The sequence below is a fragment of the Scyliorhinus canicula genome, chromosome 13 (assembly GCF_902713615.1).
Source record: "Scyliorhinus canicula chromosome 13, sScyCan1.1, whole genome shotgun sequence".
Taxonomy (NCBI): domain Eukaryota; kingdom Metazoa; phylum Chordata; class Chondrichthyes; order Carcharhiniformes; family Scyliorhinidae; genus Scyliorhinus; species Scyliorhinus canicula.
The window spans coordinates 24627628-24649380 of NC_052158.1; the positions used below are offsets into that span (position 1 = coordinate 24627628).

Genomic DNA, 21753 nt, shown 5'->3' on the forward strand with positions numbered 1-21753 from the left:
ATCGGCAATTCTAAAATACCGTTTTCATGTTGACTTTGCTTCCAAGAAATAATGGACATGCAGACAACAGCGAACGACGCTGGTGAGATTTGTCATCTAAAATATATATTGATATTCCGAAATTTCTCTTGATAGACTATGATATATTAATAATAGCATCGTGTACTTTCGCTGACAGCGTGCATTGATCTTCTAGATACTGCCGAACAGCAGGAAACTCTTAATTATTTGCAAAGTATTTTTCTGGCTGAAAGCATTCATATTGTCCAACATCAACTAATATTCAGTTTAATGCGTATGTTTGGTGCCGGAACAAAAAATATTTGGATTTTGTCATGATAGCTGATATGCAGCATCTTCTTTATACTGATCGGCAGTATTCGAGGAAGCAATTGCTTACTTTGTCTAAATGAAGGTAAAGGGTATGTTGTTCTAAAATGGTGTTTTACTTTTTCCTCAGCCACCATCATTGTGAAGAACTTTCATTCGCAGAATTACATCAATTCGAATGCCACTGCAAATTGGTAGACTCGTTACAAGACGATTCAATTCGTTGTCGTCGCACTATTCAGCGTACATTTCTTTTTTTGACTTACCTCTACAGGGCCGGACTCCAAGGGAACGTTAGCAGGTATAGTACACATTGTTACATTTCAACGTGCACTTCAGAAAAACATCCTTGCAAACGATACGAACGATGAGATCATATACTGGGAGGCATTGGCTGACGCAGAATAGGATGGAACAGTTTGAAATTGGCAGGTATTTGTCTGCCATGAGATGAACGATTCGAAAACGAGTTCCCGAGCAAAATGGTCATTTGGCAATTGTTATAACGCACACCTTTTTTCACCATTTCGTACTTTTTCCTCTGTCCATTGTTGCAGGAAATATCTTGCATACATGATTGGTCTCACAAGTCATACCATGATCTATAATTCTCATTACAGGCAAACAGAATGAACAATTTGTCGGTACATATCTCAACGTACACACCCGGGAATTACTGAGAGGAATTATAGAATATTGTAATGTGTAATGTCATAATACCGTCTCCACCTTGTACATTGCTCCGGAATACTCTTGATATTAGCTTAATGGTTTGTCACATAGAAGCATGGAAAATAGAAACAGGAGTAAGATATGCGCCCCTTCCAAACTGCTCTGCCATTCCGAAAATCATGGCTGATTATCGAAATTAATACCCTGATCCCGTTTTCTCCCACCCCATCCCCCATATCCCTTGAGGTTTCCTTCCACGGAAGTGCGATATCCAAACAATCCTTGAACGTCAACCGTTTTTGAGCCTCAACTGCGTTCTGCGACATGGAAACCCATAGGCCGAACACGCATTTGGTGCAGAGTGTTTTAGTCATCTCGATACAAAATGGTCTACTCATTAACCTCATCTTGTGGCTCTTGCTTCTGGTCACCCCTGTCATCGGGAACATTCTTGTTGCATCTTGCCTGTGGAGTGCTGTTGAAAGTGCATTGTTTCTGTTAAATCTCCCTTATTCTTCTGAACTCCACCGAACAAAATCGTAACATTTCAAAATGTTCGATGGCATTGAAACGTGCTGCCTGCCCCCGGAAAGCGCCACTGAATAGCATGCTGAACCACTGCACTCAAAACATCTCAAATAAGTAATGCAAACAAAATTTCTCGTTATCAAATCCCTTATGACTTTCAATAGTTACTGGTTGCCATTTCATTTTATATTCGGAATAATACAGGATAACCTTCGTTTCAGATTAATTTTCAGGTCATTGCAGGCTTGGTCATCTGCTGTATGCTGACATTTCCAATTCCTGAAACGGTACAGTGTTACTTCAACATTCACCGAATTATGGAATCCTTCCAGAGCAGAAGGACGCCATTCGGCCGATCGACTCTGCACCGACTCTCTGAAAGATCACCGTCCCAAAGCCTATTTAATAACAATAATCTTTATTGTCACAAATAGGCTTACATTAATACTGCAATTAAGTTATTGTAAAAAGCCCCTATATTCCGGTGCCTGTTCTGGTAGACAATGGGAGAATTCAAAATGCCCAAGTGATATAAGAACACAACTTTCGAGACTTGAAGGAGGGGACCGGAGCACCCGGAGAAAGTCACGCAGACACAGCCAAACCACATCCACGGGTCAATTCAACGTGGCCAACCTATCGAGCCTGCACGTCTTTGGTACAACCACGTTAGCTGACATCCACTCATCCGGCATCTTCCCCGTGCCCAAGGAGGAAATTAGAATTCCGTTCAAAGCCCCTGTAATTTCGTCCCTCGATTCCCAAAGCAGCCTGGCAGAATTCATCGGGAGATGTCGATATGTCCACTTTTAAGCCTGCCAAAACACCCAGTACCTTGTCACTGCCTAAGTCAATTGGTTCACAAATCTCGGAGTCTATCTACCTAAGTCCCACACTACATCGCCATTATCTTGAATGAAGAGGAATGTGAACTTTTCGATCAACACCTTATCAATGTCCTCTTGTTCCACTCACGCTTCCCAATCGGTCTCTAATACACCATACTCTTTCCCTCGTTTCCCTCTTCTCATTAATATACTTTCTGAATATATTGAATGTTCCAGACATTACTAGCCATAGCTTTCTCATATCCCATCTTTGCTCTGATGAAAGTTTTCTTCATCCCCAATATCCGTTAATGCCTCCGCTGACTTTCCCCCATTGTACCTGATAAATGGTTCTCTTCTCCTTCCCATCGTAACCTGAATATCTATGGTTACCCGGGATTTCTGCTTCTTCCTGTCACACAAATAGGAACATGTTAGGCATGTCCCTTTCCTATTTCTTTCTTGAATGAACCAGGCTGCTGTTCCGTACATTTACACACAGTTGGTTGTTTTCAATCTACCTTCGCCAGACTATGCCTTACTCTTGTAAAATATGCCCTACCCAAAACGAAAAACATTTGTGTTGTAACTTCTCTTTCTTTTTGTCCACCATAAGTTTAATTTGTACCATATTCTGGTTGCTACAACTAAGCCACCACCACCTCAACAACATTCACGCTCCATTCTCCAGAATTAGATCCAGCACTACGTCATCCCTTTTCTCCACACGACATGTCATCCTCAAGGTACAGGGAACACAGAAGATAAATTGCAAAAGGAGGCCATTCGGCCCATCGGGTCTGCACCGACCCACTTAAGCCCTCACTTCCACCCTAACACCGTAACCCAAAAACCCCTCCTAACCTTTTTGGTAATTAAGGGCAATTTCTAATGGCCAAACCACCCATCCTGCACGTGTTTGGGCTGTGGGAGGAAAACAGGCTCCTGGAGGAAACCCACGCAGACACGAAGAGAACGTGCAGACTCCTCACAGACAGTGACCCCGCAGGGAATCTAACCTGGGACCCTGGCGCTGTGAACCCACAGTGCTATCCACTTGTGCTACTGTGCTTGCCCAGGTTTCCCTACCTGATGATGTAATCCATACAATCTTCCATTCATCACTGAAATTGAATCAGTTATATCTGAGAACAGATACAATATAATATTACATCTGAGATTATACCTGAAAGGAAATAGAACAGCACGGTAGCACAATGGGTAGCACTGTTGTTTCACGGCACCAGGATCATTGTTAGAATTCCGGCTTGGATCACTGTCTGTGCACTTTATCCCCGTGTCTGCGTGGATTCCCTCTGGGTGCTCACACAATTCCCGCAAGACGTACTGGTAGGTAAATTGAACATTCTGAATTCTCCCTCTGTTTACCCGAATAGGCGCCGGATCAGTGGCAACTAGGGTCTTTTCACAGTAACTTCATTGCAGTGTTAATGTAAGCCTACATGTGGCAATAAAGATTATTATTATATCTTTACAAATTGGAGCAGGTGATTTACATTTGACCATCAAACGTTCTCCACCAAGCAGTACGATCATGGCACGCCTTATCTGGAAAAGGATGTTCTTGCTCTCGAGGAAGTGCAGCAACGTTTGCCAGACCGATCCCTGAGCTAGCGGGTCGAAAGCGTGGCCAGAGATTGAATAGATTAGGATTGTACTCGCTGGTTTTCAGAAGAATTCGTGGGGATCTCATAGACATTAATAAACTGCGAACAGGACTAGACAGGGTAGATCCAGAAAGGACCTCCCGGTTGTGTGCAGAAATAGGGGTCATATTCTGAGGATACGGGCAGATTATTTACAGCAGAGATTATGACAAATGTATTCACCAAGACAGTACTCGGCCTGTGGAATTCGTTTCCACAGGAAGCAGATGAAGCCAAAACATGGCATGTTGTCAAGAATCAGTTCGAAGAATTACTTAGTACGAAGGGGCTCAAAGAATACGGAAAAAGCTGCATGAGGCTATTCAGTTGGATGATCAGCAATTATAATAACGACTGGCAGAGCAAACTCGAACGGCAGACTGGCACCCAGCTGCTCCAATTTTCTATGTTTCTATACCTGATTTTGGCCATATCCCAATTTTTCGACCTGCCACGGTATTCCGTTGTTCAACTACGTTCCAAATTATCCATGTTGAAATCTAAACAAGTATTAGGATCGAATTATTATTGTCTCATTTCTCTTTTTTTTTCTTTCTTGATATTGACAGAATCAACCTTCTGACTTCGGAGATTTAACACAAATTGCACGTCAAAGAACTGTCGAAAGAAGGAAATTATCATCCCTGTTCATGTAATTTGTGCCTTCTTTCTCCGCAGGTGCGTCTTGCGCGATTCATAATTTTCAGAACTACTTTACAAATTCGCTACATTCGAAACATGTAATCGTAAAAAGCAGCGAAATCTGACGTAACTACAGAAGATTGATTAAAGAGCATGCTCAAATCAAATCATATCTTTATTGATTAATAGCGTGGCATTGTTATTTTATCATTTGATCCTGCAGTTCTTAGTAGTTACTTATGGTATGATTTTATTTGTTTTGCCATTAGAATGCAAAAAACTTCTTCAAATGAGCAGTAAGTAATGTAACAATATACCCATCTACAGATGATGCGGTATAAACTCAAATTACACGGTGGCACCAGGACACATGTGTCTTACTTGTGAAATACAATCGCAGCCTCAAAGACATTACATTTCAGTGACTTTGCATCATTGAAATACGTTGATCTCAACTCTTTTCTGACCACAATTCACCCGAAGTCCTGAACATTTATGTGAAGCTATATATTAGTGTTACAAGTAGACCACAGGGCCTATCAAGCCTGGTGTGCCATCGTGGCTGATATGATTGTAACTCAAACCCCATATTTATACCTGTCGATAAACTTTAGCACCATTTTTAATCAATACATTATATAGCTTTCTCTGCCTTGAAAATATAGGTCACTGCTTCCGCCTTCTTTTTGAGGAAACACGTTTCAGGGACTGACGATCCTCTGGGACAGAGAAAAAAACTCATCACCTCCACTTTAATTGAACGATCCGTTAGATTTATACAGTGACATACCGTTCTCTTCTCTCAGACTAGAGGATACACCCACACCACGTCCTGCCTGTCAATAGTTCTCACAATCGTAACTGTTTCGATCAAGTCGTCTCTAACTCGTGTAGCACGGTGGCACAGTGGTTAGCACTATTGGCCTCCGGTGCCGAGGACCTGAGTTCGATTCTAGCCACTCTCCTCTTGGGTCTCACCCCAGAATCCAAAACATCCGCAGAGTAGGTGAATTGGCAACTAAGTTGCCCCTCAATTTAAAAAAAACTCCTATTCCATACGTACAACAAAAATGTTGCCTCTTACTGACCTAAACTCTATTGGATACAAATCTTTTCTGTCCAACCTTCCCTCGTAAGACAATCCGCTATTAATCTAGCAAACATTCCGTGTAGTGCTTCGCAAGCATTTGCATCTTTATTCAAATAAGATGAACAGTACTAGACTCTATAGGTCTCAACGATGCCCTGTACAACTGGAGCATGACCTCCCTCCCTCGTTAATAAATTCCGTCACAGTAAACGGGAATAACCTGTTAGTTTTCCGAATTGGTGTACGCTTATGCAACGTTTTTTGTGATTCATGCACTCGAACACCAGATGTATCTGGACCTCGGAGCATTTCGTAATAAGCGTCCTGTTTCTTCTTGTTGTTAAAGTGGATAACCTCATATTTTCTACATGATACTTCATTTGCCAGATTTTTCCCACATGTCTACGTCCTTACATAACCTCCGTACAACATTTCCATAATTTACTTTTCTAATTTTTCCATTATTTCATGGGATATAAGCTTCGCTTTCAAGGCCAGGATGTATTGCCCAGCAATAAAGAAATTGACATGAGTGGTTTCCGAGTCCATTTCCGAGGGCAATTAAGAGTCATCTGCATCGACGAGAGTCTGGACTCGCATGCAGGCTAAACCTGGTAATAACAGTAGATTTTCTTCTCTGAGGGACATTACTAAACTACAAGGGATTTTACAACAATCCTTGTCAGCATTAGATGTGTTTCATTCCAAATATTACTGAATTGGGATTCCACTCTCTGCAATGTTGGAAATCGAGTCCTGAGCTCCAGAGCATTATAGATTATAGTTGATCTCTGTGGTACCACTAAGTGACAGTAGCGCTATCTCGCTAGGTTTAGTCAGCACATTTAGCAACGATATCTTCAGCTCCTACATCACACATTACTTGTCAACTTTATAAGTGCAAACATTGAGGCCACAGCACTGATTCCTGTGGCACAGCGCTCGTCACATACTACAAACAAGAAAAAGTCAAAATCATGCCAAATCTGTTTTTATTAGCTAGTAAACCTTCAATCCATCCAATATGTTGCCCCATAAACCAGTCGCTTTTATATAACCAAAGAAGCGTTGATGTGTCACCATGACGAATGCTCCTGGAAATGAAAGTGCAATGGATTGAATGTTTTTCATACAAGATTACTTATTTTAAATCACTGGGTGTATTTATATAAATGGACAATGATAATAAAACAGAATAGTAGAAATATTCAACGGAACAGGGGGATAAACCTTGCAGAAAGAGAATTTGAGGTGACTTTTCGTGCTTATTATCTTCCCAGATAACTGAAAACTTCGAATTGTGAAAAGGTTACTGCGCGGAGGAAATAAGTAGATGGCTAAATGGAAGCCAGCTGATGCGTTAGAATATAACATTGGTGTAGTGGAGAATAGAAAATGGTGATTGTGCAAAACAAAGTGAGGTTATCAAGTACAAGTAATACAATAAAAGCATAAGTGCCCTGGGAACAGAAACAGAAAGGCATAATTATTAACGACAGCAGCCATGCAAAAGCAGTAAAACAAGAAAAAATGCAACACGGTTATGAAGGGAAATTTCTGAACATACTGTCAGAAATTCCATGGATTGATATCGATAGAGCAATCGAATATGTGCTGTTCTTTAAAATAACGTTCAACATTATGGAAGAAGAGATCGAGAGCAAGGGAACAGAAATATTTGAATAAGAAATGGAACGGAAGATTAAAACGACAATTAGCCGGCAGCAGAAAAGAGCATCAGATGTAGCAACATAATTGGGCCATTCGGTCCATCGAGTCTGTTCCGCCACTTAATCACCCTTTTGCTGATTATATTCAATCCTTGACTCCATTTCTCTCTTATCCACATGATTCTTCATTCCTTTACTGATTTAAAATTGTCTATCTCAACCTTGAAAACAATGAACAACAAAACCTCTGCTGCTCTCTGTGGTAACGAATTACACAGATTCGCTAACTTTTGAGAGAAGAAACTCCTCCTTAACAGAGAGACAGTCCTTATAAGAGCATAATGCATTGGAGCAGAACTAGGCCACATGGCCCATCGAGTCTGCTCCGCCATTCAATCACGGCTGATATTTTCCTCATCCCCAATCTCCTGCCTTCTCCCCACAACACCTGATTCCCTTATTAATGAAGAACATACATATATCTGTGTCTTAAAGACACTCAGTAAATTGGCCTCCACAGCCTTCTGCGGACAATAGTTCCATATATTTACCATCCTCGGGCTGAAAATAAATCCTCCTCATCTCTGTTTTAAAGGATCGGCACTTTAATCTGAGATGGTGTCCTGTGGTTCTAGTTTTTCCTACAAGTGGAAACATTCTCTCGAGGTACACTCTATCCAGGCTTCGCAGTATCGTGTACGTTTCAATAATATCCCCTCTCATCCTTCTGAACTCCAACGAGTACAGACCAAGAGACCTCTAAGAGGTAACAACATCTCAGTGTCCACCATGTCAATCCCCCTAAGAATTTCTAATGTCACAATAAGGTCGGCTCACATTGTGCTAAACTCCAATGAGAACAGGTGCAATACAATCAACCCCTCCTGAGAAGAAACTCCCTCCATATCCCGGATTAACCACCTGATCTTTCACTGAATGGCCATCAATGTCACTGTATCGTTCATTCGAAAATGGAAAGAAGAATTCCAGGAACCTCAGGGACGTAGATATTTTGGAGAAGTTGGTCTGTCCTGATTGAAAAGTTTCAAATTCATGAGGTGACTAAACAGATTAGATGTGGAGAAACTGTTCCCATTCATGGGGATGCGATGGCTCCATAAGTGGTTGCTGAGGCTCCTACTGTACTACCTCTTAGATCCATCTTACTGCCTCACTTATATATATATAAACTCATTGAATCGCAACAGTGAATAAGGAAGCCAGTCTGCCCATCGAGACAGCACCGACCCTTCAAATGAGCAGTATATCCATATACACCTCACCCCAACCTCGACTAACTCTGTACCCCATAACTTTTTATTTTATACATTAAAAGCACAGAATTATTTTTTTATTCCAGTTAAGGAACAATTTAGCCGAACCAATTCATCTATCCTGCGCATCTTTGAATTGTGGTGGAGATACCCACGCAGACATGGGTAGAATGTGCAAACTCCCCACGCACAGGGACCTGACACATCTAACACCACAACCAATCCTACACATCCCTGGACACAAAGGGGAAATCTACCATCGCCATCCACCTACCCATTCATCTTTGGACTGTAACACCATCACACACTCCTGCCGCTATCCAGTCACACCCTAATGCCTCTAACCACTGAGCGAACACAAGGTATTCCTTGCAGACTGCACTTCTGCAGCTAGTTTATAAACGCTCTGCCTTTCCTGTCCCAGGAACCAGTCTTAAACAATTAGTCACTTTCTTAATTTACACATCTGACCTGTTTCCCTCGGAAACCTGTTTTTTTTTTACTTTCATTAGGACTGAAAAACGTAAAATGTCTGCCCTTAAATTACCAGATATTCTGCTGGATTTTAAGAAGAGAAAAGATTATCATTGATTCTGTTAATTTCCGGTACTTACCTCAAATCCAGAATCTCACAACTGCAGCTAACACGTGCATATGAACTGAAGGAAACGATTCTACAAACCGGTTAGCGACAGTGAAGGCAGACTTTCGAATATCCGCAATTGATAACTTATCGGATATAATGATGTGACGAGGAAATGTCATGTATGTGCTGACATGCTATATTAAGCCACCTTACTGTGGAAAGACCATTGATATCGCAGTTCCACGACATCCCGCTAAGCATTCGCAATAACACGAATCAAGGTTCATTTAGGAGCAAATCATTCGATTTATTCCTTCAGAAACAAACAGTTTGCAGCATTTGCTCTACGCTGCATTCGGCATTCAAAGGAAAAATAACATAAATAACTCTGTTGCTGGGTTTAGTGCCCATGGGCAAAACAACCTCTGAACATCGGCGCTAAATGATAATGGCTGTGTCATGAAACCGTAGTAATCCATGCGTGGATTATCTTCTAAATTGTTACAAACAACCCTATTTTTATTCACCTTCAGTGTCTGTTAAGGGCCATCGATGTGCAATCTCTATGTGAAACTAATAAAAATGGGGTGCTAATGTGGAAAACATAGACTGCGCACAATGCATATGATTGTCGAAATTGGTTTCACTCAGCTCCAAGGTAAAAAGAATGTAATCTTAGAAATCATAGAATTTACAGTGAAGACGGAAGCCATTCGGCCCAACGAGTCTACAAGTCCACTCAAAGAGAGCTCTACCTAAACCTACACCTCTACACTATCCCGGTAACCCAGCAACCCAATCTAATCATTGGAAACTACGGGTCAATTTAGTGTGACCAATCCACCTAACCCGCACATCTTGTGACCGTGGGAGGAAACCAGAGCACCTGGAAGAACCCAACACAGACACGGGAAGAACGAGCAGACTCCGCACAGACGTGCAGACTCCGCACAGCGGAATGAAGATTGATCTAAGTCACAGGGGTGTCGAACAACTGAACAGTTTATCTTCCTGGATGATGGTCAGCTTCTTGCGTGGTGAAAGTGCAATTAACTTGTCGGATAGTGTTAGTTGCATCATACTCCATCAAACACCCATCTATTTTAATCACATTTGTCATCACTTGATATGTAGTCTCGTATGCAATGGCAGTTAAAGTGACCATCTAAATGGTTATACATGTTCTGAACGGTTTTCCGTCCATCACACTATCAGATAATGAGATTCAGATTCTAACCCTCCAGGTGAAAGAGGTATTCCCACAAGTCTCATCGAAATATCTTATTCGTGGCATAGTGGTGCACTGGTTAGCACAACGGCCTCACGGCGACGAGGACCCGGCTCTATCCCAGCCCCAGGCCACTGGCCTGTCGAGTTTGCACAATATCCTATATCTACGTGAATCTCTCTCCACAACCCAAAGATATGCAGGATAGGTGGATAGGCCTGACTAAATTGAATTCTTAATTACAAAAATAAATAATTTGCTCATTATCTTACATTGATGACCCTGACATCGATCGCTCTACTTAGGAGCAATGTTCTTTCCTAACGACCGGGCCTGTATCCATCATTAGTTTCTTCGTCTCCACGAGGTTCCCTATCGCCGTCTCTGCTCCAAGATAAGCAAACACTGCCTATCCACACTCTCTTCATAGCTGATACACCAGCCCAGGCAACATCCTGGCGAATCCCTGCGCCACGCTTCCTCGTGCAATCACATCACCCCTGTGGTTTCGCGAGCAGAACTGCATACAGTTCTCGCGCTGTGGGCGAACAAGCGTGTTACAATCCTCCATTATACCCTTCCCGTTCATATATTATATGCCTCACCTAATAAAAGCAAGTATCATCTATGTCCTTTGAAGCCGGCTACCTTCATGGACTTGGCGTCATGCACCCTATGGTTCCCCTATTCCTCTGCACTTCCTAGCATTCTACAATTCATTGTGTAAATAATTGTTTTGTTCATTGTCCCAGAATACATCACCTCACACGTTACAGGGTAAAATTCTATTACCACCGTTCTGTACTTCTGACGAACCCATATATCGCCCTCTAAAGCATGGCGCTCCTCCTCGTTAATTAATACGATTTATTTCATTTTGCGAATTTGCTGATTTTATCCCTCCATTCCCATATAGGCCATTAATATACATGCAAACACCAAGAAACACAGCACTGATCCGTGTGTTACACCACGGGACACAAGCTTCCGGTCACAACAAAATTTGACCAATATCCTCTGCATCTTGCCATTAAGACAATTAGGGGGCTTTCTGCGAATTCTTACTAAATCCCATTGGTTATTATCTTTGTCATCCATTTGTTGAGTAACATAATTAGCACTAATCTAACAACCTATATGGCTGAGATCAACGTCAACGCAGAATCGTACGTAACGGGGTTCAAATACCTTTGCTGGACCCAGAAATGCCGTTCCGCAGACATCAATCTTCAATTATGTGCCAATTTTGACCGGGGGTAATTCATTGGTGTATTTAACTTGGATGTATTTTGGGTAACAGGGATTCCCACCCTCCAGGTGAAAGAGGTATTTCCATGGATAGTACGTGTATTTTTGAATTGGGGTTACGTTCTGCATCAACTGCATATGTGTTTATTGGTTTATATACTTAATTGACTCAGAGTAGTGATCACATGATTATGTGTGTTTATCGTAACTTTAATTTAATAATAGCAGTGAATAATTGTTGTACGACGACTATATTGTTTACTCCAATGGTGTTTCTCTTTACTCCTCACTGCATTGCAAAAACAATACCGAACATTCCCACAAACGAGTGTTCTGAGTTGGGATACACTCGCACATAACATGATTCTGAGATAAAATTGGGATTCAGACGAGATCCCAAAACGTTAATTCGTTGGGTGTCGGACATTTTTGACTTTTTAAACAGAAGGAGGGGGATGGGGACAAATTAACCCAAGTAAGAACGTGTTAGTTAAAGTACATTCGCAACAAGGATGCATCTTTTACAACTCGATCTTACCTGCATGTAGACAATATCAACTCAGCAAGTTGAAAAGTGTGCCGAAAAGAAAACTAATGGAATTGACAGATGCCGTGCAAATAGTCTTATCTACGGGGTTCGATAAGCCCGTCATAACTGACAGCTGAGCCAGACATTTAAGTTTACAAGAGGGACTAGCCGAACTCAATATTTAAAGAAATGAGGAAATTGAATTAATGGCCTTTCAACTACGAAGCGCCATAGAACTTAAGAATTTCGAGGTGCAAGAAAAAGAGAGGGAAGTGAAAGAACGAGAGATGGAAAGTGAGGGAAGATAAAGAGAGATACTGTTTCTTGGGGAGGAGAAGAGACATTGTTCAAAAGCAAAATCCAGCAAGCTGCAAGGAAAGACAAGTATAACGAAAGATGGACTTTGAAATTTGCACGCAGGCATCAGCAAATTAAAGTTCAAAGCAAATGGCGGAGAAAGGTGGTTTCAGATGGGAGTCAATTAGAAAGATATTCAGATATATACAAGCACTCCCAAAAATTCCATGGTTTGCATTGCAGCATAACGAAATGGCAAGTCATTTTGTCCTTTTGCTTACATAATAAAATATAGTGAGGTCTACGTGTCCTTGTCCGAGGAACGTTCTGTGAATTATGAGTGACTAGACAACAAGCGATACAAAACTAATTTCGATATGAAGAGCATTGGCACTCACTAGGGATGGAAATGTATTAATAATTTGCACAGGTGCAAGTGATCAGCAGACGTTCTTAAAGAAGATGCCCTCTGGAAGATTACTTTAATGTGAACAAGACAAAATATAACAAACTATTCAAATTCTACGAGACAATTTGTTGTCCAGTAGGAGTAGTAAACCAAATGTTTAGGGTGCGAAGATTTAACGAAGACACAATATAAATCTATTCATTAAAAATTCGCTTAGCGATTAAGTTAGCGACCAGGGATTAAGTGGTAGATGTGGGAGGTTACCTGCACATTGCGGGCATTACATTAATTATAGGGAACGGTATTTTAGGTTCCCAACTTCTGGTGATGCCGACAATGAGTTCTGAAACAGAACAATTACATAGAAAGCTCTATGCAGTATTTTTGGAATGCGTGCTGATGCAATTAGAGTCGCCCAATCTCAGATAAAAGAGGGAGAAGTTGCGAGTCCAGATTGGGGCACGTGAGTACAGGTTTTATGGTCTTCTACGTCGGTGCTCATTCACTAACTAATATGAATGTCCACTTCAAGAAATAACTGTTACTGTCTGTGGGGTGTGTCGGTTATTGCGTGGTTGGTGAGTCCTACCCAGAGTCGCATCTTCGATCTGTCACTTTGCAGGGGTATTAGTGAGCTGGGATCGATTCTTGCATGCTAGATCGCTGATGTTCCTTTTTCAGACTGATTTTTCCGGTCCCATTTTGCGTCACGTGTCCTTGAAGAATTGTGTCCCTTTAATCAGTAGATTCATCCAAGTAGGTTTCTTCTGAACAAGGATCTCCCAGGCGTCTATGTTGTCATTCTTGAAATGAGCCTTCATGGTGTCTTTGAAGCACTCCTTTGTCTTTCTCTTGCTCAGTAGCCTTCATTGAGCTACGCAGAGAAAATTTATTTGGCAGTTGGGACGCTGATGTCCTAAGCTTATGGCGGGACAAACAGAGGTTGATTTGGATGACGATTGCCTCGATAATGGGGCTCTTGACTCCTTCAAGGAGACGTACGTTAACAAGCCTATCCTCCCAACCGAATCGGACTGCCCGTCTCACACAGCGTTGACCACATTACTCCATGTTCTAAAGGTGGCATCTGGCACAAATCTCTGAGCCATAGACAAACGTTGGAAGGATAAGCGCCTTGTACAGAAGAATCGTGCTGTACGGACGGGTGTTACGGTCATCAAAGACTCTCATCCTTAGTCCACTGAAGGAGGCACTCTCGGACTGGATACAATGTTGGATGGCCGTACTGTTGTCAGTCGTATATGAAAGGTGGCTACCAAGGTGTGGGTGGTCGCACCATTGGAATGGTCCTTCCGTTGAGTTTGATGGATGCACAGACCCAATCGTACACTGTGGAGGGTTGCTATAGGACTTCAGTCTTCTTGAGATTGAGGCTCCAACCAATTATTTGGCATGCTTCCAGGAAGTTGTCAAGCACGATTTGGCAGTTCTCTTCTCGGAGAATGGAGATGGCGAGGTAATTCCTGTACTGAAGTTCCACGAGCAATGTTAGTGTCGTGTTCCTATTGAATTTCAATCTGTTAAAGTTTAAAACGTTTCGGCCCATGCTGTAGAAGAAATCTACTCATCAAGGACGCTAGCTATTAACAATGTGAAGGATCGTGGTGGTGAAGACGGAGCAAAGGGTAGGGACCATGTCACACCCTTGCTTTATTCCAGTCTTGATCATGGAAATTAATGATCTTACTTCCCTCGATGAGGACTGTTGCTGAAATCTTGTCATGGTCGAGTCGGATGATGGTGATGAATTCATCAGGACAGCTGGATTTCCTTTGCACTTCTCGTTTGACTGAGTCAATATCCTTGGTCACATTAATGAAGGCAATGTAGAATAGTTGATGCTGGTCCTCCAATTTGTCTTGCCGTTAGAGAAAGGTGGAAATCGTGCCTGCTGTTCCACCGTTTGTTTGGAAGCCACACTGTTGAAAATGTACTGAACAACATGCTTGGCCAGTATATTAAAATTGCTGTGTTCAGAGAACCAGAGAAGCTACAGCACAGAGACAGGGTGCAATGCCCAAAATGTTCCATGCCAACCAAACCTGATGAAAACTAGATTCCCCAAACCCTGGAAAAAGACTGAATGCATTCGCCAAATCCATATCGCTTATGACCTTATACACCTCGATAAGATCATCCGATAATTCACGACGCTCCAAAGGAAAATGTCCTCGGCTGACCAATCTCACCCTGTAACTCAGTCCCTTGAGTCCAGCCAATATATTTGTACATCTACTCTGCCCTCTCTCCAGTTAAATAACATACTTCCTGAAGCGGCAAAAAGCGAACACAATTCTCTAGGTGCTATCTTACCAAAGTCCTGTACTACTAAAACGGAATTTCCCAGTTATATACTCAATCGACTGACTGATGAAGGCAACCATGTAAAAAGGCTTCTTCCCTGCCCTATCTACCTGTGACTCCATATTTAGTGGGACGGTGCACCTAAACTCCAAGGTTTTTCACTCCGACGATACTCCCTGAGGTCCTACAATTCACCGTGAATGTCCTACCTTTATATGATCTTCCAAATTTCAGCACCTCGTACTGATCTATATTGAACTTCATTTGCCAATTCTCGTCCCAACTCCGAGCTTCCTCACTGCCAATGATACCAATTATTTTGTGTAATATGCAAAATTACAGATCTTGCCTTTTACATTCTCAACCAAATCGTTGCTACAGATAAGAAACAGCAATGGACACAGAGCTGGCCCATGAGGTGTACCACAAGTCATCGGCCTCAAGTCGGACAAGCATCTTTCCACCATGACACTCTGTCTCGTACCATCAAGCCAATTGTACATTCAATTTTCCAGCTCTCCTTGGATTCCATGTGACTTAACCTTCCAGAGCAATCTGCCATATGGAAGTTAATCAAAGGACTACCTAAAATCCGGAAAGACAATGTATACAACCCTGCCCACACGAATATTCATGGTCACTTCAGCAAAGAATTCTACAATGTTTTACAGCGTGATCTGCCTTGCACAGAGCCCTACTGACTACTCCGATTAAACCCCGGTCTTTCCAAAATTCTGATTCCAAATTCCCAAATATCCTATCCCGCAGAATACTCCCGAGTAATTTACCCATCACAGATGTAGGACTTACCCTGCTATAATTCCCAGGTTTTTCTTTGCAGCCTTTCTTAAAGAAGGACGCAACATTTTCTACCCTCCAGTCTTCTGGCACCTCACCCGTGGCTAATAATCATGCAAGTAACTCAGCCAGGGCCCCCGCAATTTCTTTGCTAGCCTCACACAGTATGCTTGGACATACCTGGTCAGGACCATAACTACTTTATAATTCAGTAAGAAGTCTTACAACACCAGGTTAAAGTCCGACAGGTTTGTTTCAAACACGAGCTTTCGGAGCGCAGCTCTTTCCTCAGGTGAATGGCGAGGTATGTTCTAGAAACATTTATACAGACAAAGTCAGAGATGATGGACAATGCTTGGAATGCGAGCATTTGCAGGTAATCAAATCATTGCAGATCCAGGGAGAGGGATAATCACAGGTTAAAGAGGTGTGAATTGTCTCAAGCCAGAACAGTTGGTAGGATTTTGCAAGTCCAGGCCAGATGGTGGGGGGTGGATGTAATGCGACATGAATCCAAGATCCCTGTTGAGGCTGCACTCATGCTTGCGGAACATAGCTATAAGTTTTTGCTCGGCAATTCTGCGTTGTCGCGTGTCCTGAAGACCGCCTTGGAGAACGCTTACCCGGAGATCAGAGGCTGAATGCCCTTGACTACTGAAGTGTTCCTCTACTGGAAAGGAACATTCCTGCCTGGTGATTGTCGCACGATGCCCGTTCATTCGTTGTCGCAGTGTGTGCATGGTCTCGCCAATGTACCACGCTTCGGTACATCCTTTCCTGCAGCGTAAGAGGTTGACTACATTGGTCGAGTCGCACGAGTATGTGCCGTGTACCTGGTGGGTGGTGTTACCACGTGTAATGGTGGTATCCAAGTCGATGATCTGGCATGTCTTGCAGAGATTGCCGTGGCAGGGTTGTGTGGTGTCGTGGTCGTTGTTCTGAAGGCTGGGTAATCTGCTGCAAACAATGGGTTGTTTGAGGTTGCGCGGTTGTTTCAAGGCCAGTAGTGCGGGTGTGGTGATGACCTTGGCAAGATGTTCATCTTCATTGATGGTGTGTTGAAGGCTGCGAAGAAAATGTCGTAGTTTCTCCGCCCCAGGGAAGTACTGGACGACGAAGGGTACTCTGTCAATGGTGTCCCGTGTTTGTCATCTGAGGAGGTCGGTGCGGTTTTTTGCTGTGGTGCGTTGGAACTGTCGATTGATTAGTCGAGCGCCATATACCGTTCATACGAGAGAATCTTTCAGCATCTGTAGATGTCTGTTACGCTCCTCCTCGCCTGAGCAGATCCTGTGTATACGGAGGGCTTGTCCATAGGGGATGGCTTCTTTAATGGGTTTCGGGTGAAAGCTGGAGAAGTGGAGCATCGTGAGGTTGTCTATGGGCTTGCGGTAAAGCGAAGTGCTAAGGTGACCGTCCTTGATGGAGATGAGTGTGGCCAAGAATGCATCAGAATTTGGAGAATAATCCATGCTGAGTCTGATGGTGGGATGGAATTTATTGATCTCATTGTGTAGTCGTTTCAGTTATTCTTCGCTGTGGGTCCAAAGGAAAAAAATGTCATCGATATATCTGGTGTATAACATCAGTAGCAGGTCCTGTGTAGTGAGGAAGTCTTGTTCAAACTTGTGCATGAAGATGTTGGCATATTGAGGTACAAATTTGGTCCCCATGGCAGTTCCATGTATCTGAATGAAGAATTTGTTGTCGAAGGTGAAGACGTTGTGATCTAGAATGAAGCGGATGAGTTGCAGAATTGCGTCTGGAGATTGGCAGTTGTCAGTGTTGAGGACTGAGGCTGTTGCAGCAATGCCGTCGTCATGGGTGATGCTGGTGTAGAGGGCCGAGACATCCATTGTGACGAGGAATGTTCCTGGTTCAACTGGTCCATGGGAGCTGAGTTTCTGTAGGAAGTCCGTCGTGTCGCGACAGAAGCTGGGTGTACCTTGCATGATGGGTTTCAAGATGCCCTCGATGTGGCCAGAGAGGTTCTCACACAGGGTCCCATTGCCTGAAACGATAGGACGGCCTGGTGTGTTGGCCTTGTGTATTTTCGGGAGGCAGTAGAGATATCCAATGCGGGGATTACGTGGGATGAGAGCACGGAGGGTGCTCTGAAGGTCTGGATCCAAGGTCCTGATCAGTCTGTTGAGTTGGCGGATCCTTGGTTGGATCTGCGGGTAACTGTCTGTTGTGTATCTGGTTGTTGAGTTGTCGGTATACTTCTTTGTAGTAGTCCGTTCTATTCAGTAAGACGGTGGCCCCTCCATTGTCTGCTGGTTTGATGACGATGTTGCGGTTGGTTTTGAGAGCGCGGATGGCGTTGTGTTGTACTTGGGTGACGTTCGGGACTGCCATGTGAATGCGACTGATGAATCTGGCATTGACACGACTTCTGACGGCTTGAGCATACATGTCGAGTCTAGGGCAGCGGCCTTCCGGAGGGGTCCAATTCGACTCTTTCCTTTTCGTTTGCTGCACCGCAGATCTCGCGGTCTGGTGTTCCGGTTCATTGGTCGTCTCCTTGTGTTCGCTGTCGGCCTCTTGGGGTCTGTGGAAGAATTCCCGGAGCCTCATTCGCCTGGAATTCCTCCGTGTCTGCCGCGAGACTGATGGGGTCCATTTTGGTGGTGGTGCAGAAATTGAGCACTCTGCTGAGGACTTCGATTTCATCTGGTTGAAGGGTCTAGTCTGACAAGTTGACAATTGATTTCCCTGCATTGTTTTCGACTGTGGTACTGGGGGAGGCTTGGTTGCTGCTGGTGGTGATGCCGAGTTTCTCAAGCTTCCTGTTCTTGGTGTGCATATAGGTGGCATGGTATCGTTGTCTCACTGTATCGTTGGGGCCTCACGGTAGCATGGTGGTTAGCATCAATGCTTCACAGTTCCAGGGTCCCAGGTTCGATTCCCGGCTGGGTCACTGTCTGTGTGGAGTCTGCACGTCCTCCCCATGTGTGCGTGGGTTTCCTCCGGGTGCTCCGGTTTCCTCCCACAGTCCAAAGATATGCGGCTTAGGTGGATTGGCCATGCTAAATTTCCCGTAGTGTAAGGTTAATAGGGGGGTTGTTGGGTTACGGGTAGACAGGTTACGTGGGTTTAAGTAGGGTGATCATTGCTCGGCACAACATCGAGGGCCGAAGGGCCTGTTCTGTGCTGTACTGTTCTATGTTCTGTGTCTCATCTGTTTGGCGGTGTTACGCAGCTGGTCTGCTGTCTCCTGAGCGCAATTTGACAATATGGCCTCTATCTTTGTTTCCAGGTTGCGTCGAGTGCTGTAGAGCTGGTGTACGAGGTGTTTGAGGAGTGTGGCAGAGGTGCGGCGGCAGAGTCTTTCAGCGTAGTCTGTGTTGTAGGTCGACTTGAGTGGGTTTGTAGCCCTTCCGGGATCTTGTCTGCTTTTTTGCATCTTTGTAGAAACTTAATGTCAGTGTCTATATGCGCAATCTTCCTGGAGATCCTCTCCACTTTGAGCCGGCAGTTTGCGGTGTCGATGGTAGCCATGATGTGGAGATGCCGGCGTTGGACTGGGGTGAGCACAGTAAGAAGTCTTACAACACCAGGTTAAAGTCCAACAGGTTTGTTTCAAACACGAGCTTTCGGAGCGCAGCTCCTTCCTCAGGTGAATGGCGAGGTATGTTCCAGAAACATTTATATAGACAAAGTCAGAGATGCTGGACAATGCTTGGAATGCGAGCATTTGCAGGTAATCAAATCAATACAGATCCAGGGAGAGGGATAATCACAGGTTAAAGATGTGTGAATTGTCTCAAGTGGGGAGGTCATTCCCAAACCCCCACTACTGGCCTTCAAACAACCGCGCAACCTCAAACCAACCATTGTTTGCAGCAAATTGCCCAGCCTTCAGAACAGCGACCACGACACCACAGAACCCTGCCAAGGCATTCTCTGCAACACATGCCTGATCATCGACTTGGATACCACCATTACACGTGGTAACACCACCCACCAGGTACGCGGCACATACTCGTGCGACTCGACCAATGTAGTCTACCTTTTACGCTGCAGGAAAGGATGTCCCAAAGCGTGGTACATTGGCGAGACCGTGCAGACACTGCGACAACGAATGAACGGGCATCGTGCGACAATCACCAGGCAGGAATGTTCACTTCCAGTCGGGGAACACTTCAGCAGTCAAGGGCATTCAGCCTCTGATCTCTGGGTAAGCGTTCTCCAAGGTGGTCTTCAGGACACGCGACAACGCAGAATTGCGTAGCAAAAAACTTATAGCTAAGTGTGCCCTCAACAGGGATCTTGGATTCATGTCGCATTACATCCACCCCCCACCATCTGGCCTGGACTTGCAAAATCCTACCAACTGTTCTGGCTTGAGACAATTCACACCTCTTTAACCTGTGATTATCCCTCTCCCTGGATCTGTAATGATTAGATTACCTGCAAATACTCGCATTCCAAGCATTGTCCATCATCTCTGACTTTGTCTATATAAATGTTTCTGGAACATACCTCGCCATTCACCTGAGGAAGGAGCTGCATTCCGAAAGCTCGTGTTTGAAACAAACCTGCTGGACTTTAACCTGGTGTTGTCAGACTTCTTACTGTGCTCACCCCAGTCCAACGCCGGCATCTCCACATCATACTTTATAATTGATAGAACTATTGCCTCTTGTCCAAAAATGTTCCCACCACCACCTGAGTCACCGGCCCGGTCCTATTTCCCAAGAGTACCTCACGTTTTGTCTTCAAACGAGGAGGGTCCTCCACGTACTGTCGATGGAAATTTTCGTGAACACACTTAACAAATTTCCCCCATCTAAGCCCATAATATTCTGGCTATCCCAGTCTGCGTTAGGAAAACTAAAATTCACTACAATGACAACCCTATTACTCCTCCGAATCTCCCCAATATTCCTGCATATGTGTTCTTCCTATTGCCGTTGACTATTGCGGGCCTATAATTCAACTCAATAACGTCAGCACTCCCTTCGTATTTCATAGTTACACCCGCAAAACATATCTGGATGACCCATCGGTTATTTCGTCTCTGACTGTAGTCGTGATGATCCACATAATCAAAATTGCATCTCCCCTCCTCTTTCCTCTACCTCTTTTTCGCATAAAGCATATGTGCACTGGAACATTAAGCTGTCATTAATTCCCAGCCCTCGCGCATGTTTCAGTTTTAGCTATTGTCTCCCAGATCAATAAATCAATCCATTCCCTGAGTTCAACAGACTTACCTGTCAGGCGTCTTGCATTGCAAATGGGTGCAATTTAGTTCAATGGGTTTTGACACCTCCCTGCCGTGCTCCTGTCTGTCATATCGATTTAGCTTACCTGTGCTCAGTACTGAGCCTCCTTTAATTCCCTTATTTGCTTCCATGCTGCTGAGGATCCCATTCCCAGCGAATCTGGTTTAAACCCTCCCTTGCAGCACCGGGAAATGTGGTTACAACTGCCCGTTGGAAACAGCTCCTCCACAATCACTTCCTGCAAACACTGACTGCCCGATGCCAATCTTCCCGTCAACAGAAAATCAGCACCACCTGCGCTGGATCATGTAATGGAAAAAAGCAAAATGCAGAAGATGCAGACTATCTGGAATAATAGAAATATACGCAGGGAAAAATGTGCTTCTGAAGCAACTTGACTTT

General features: G+C 43.7%; 1 protein-coding gene across 1 annotated transcript in view; it reads left to right on the plus strand.

Moving 5' to 3' along the window:
- Positions 1–21753, plus strand: part of LOC119975528 — a 177155-nt gene that overhangs the window by 85518 nt on the left and 69884 nt on the right. The window contains exons 11-14 of the mRNA XM_038815318.1: positions 47–82; positions 605–631; positions 951–974; positions 4936–4962. Of these exons, the coding sequence (XP_038671246.1) occupies positions 47–82; positions 605–631; positions 951–974; positions 4936–4962 (114 nt within the window). The remainder of the gene's footprint in view (positions 1–46; positions 83–604; positions 632–950; positions 975–4935; positions 4963–21753) is intronic.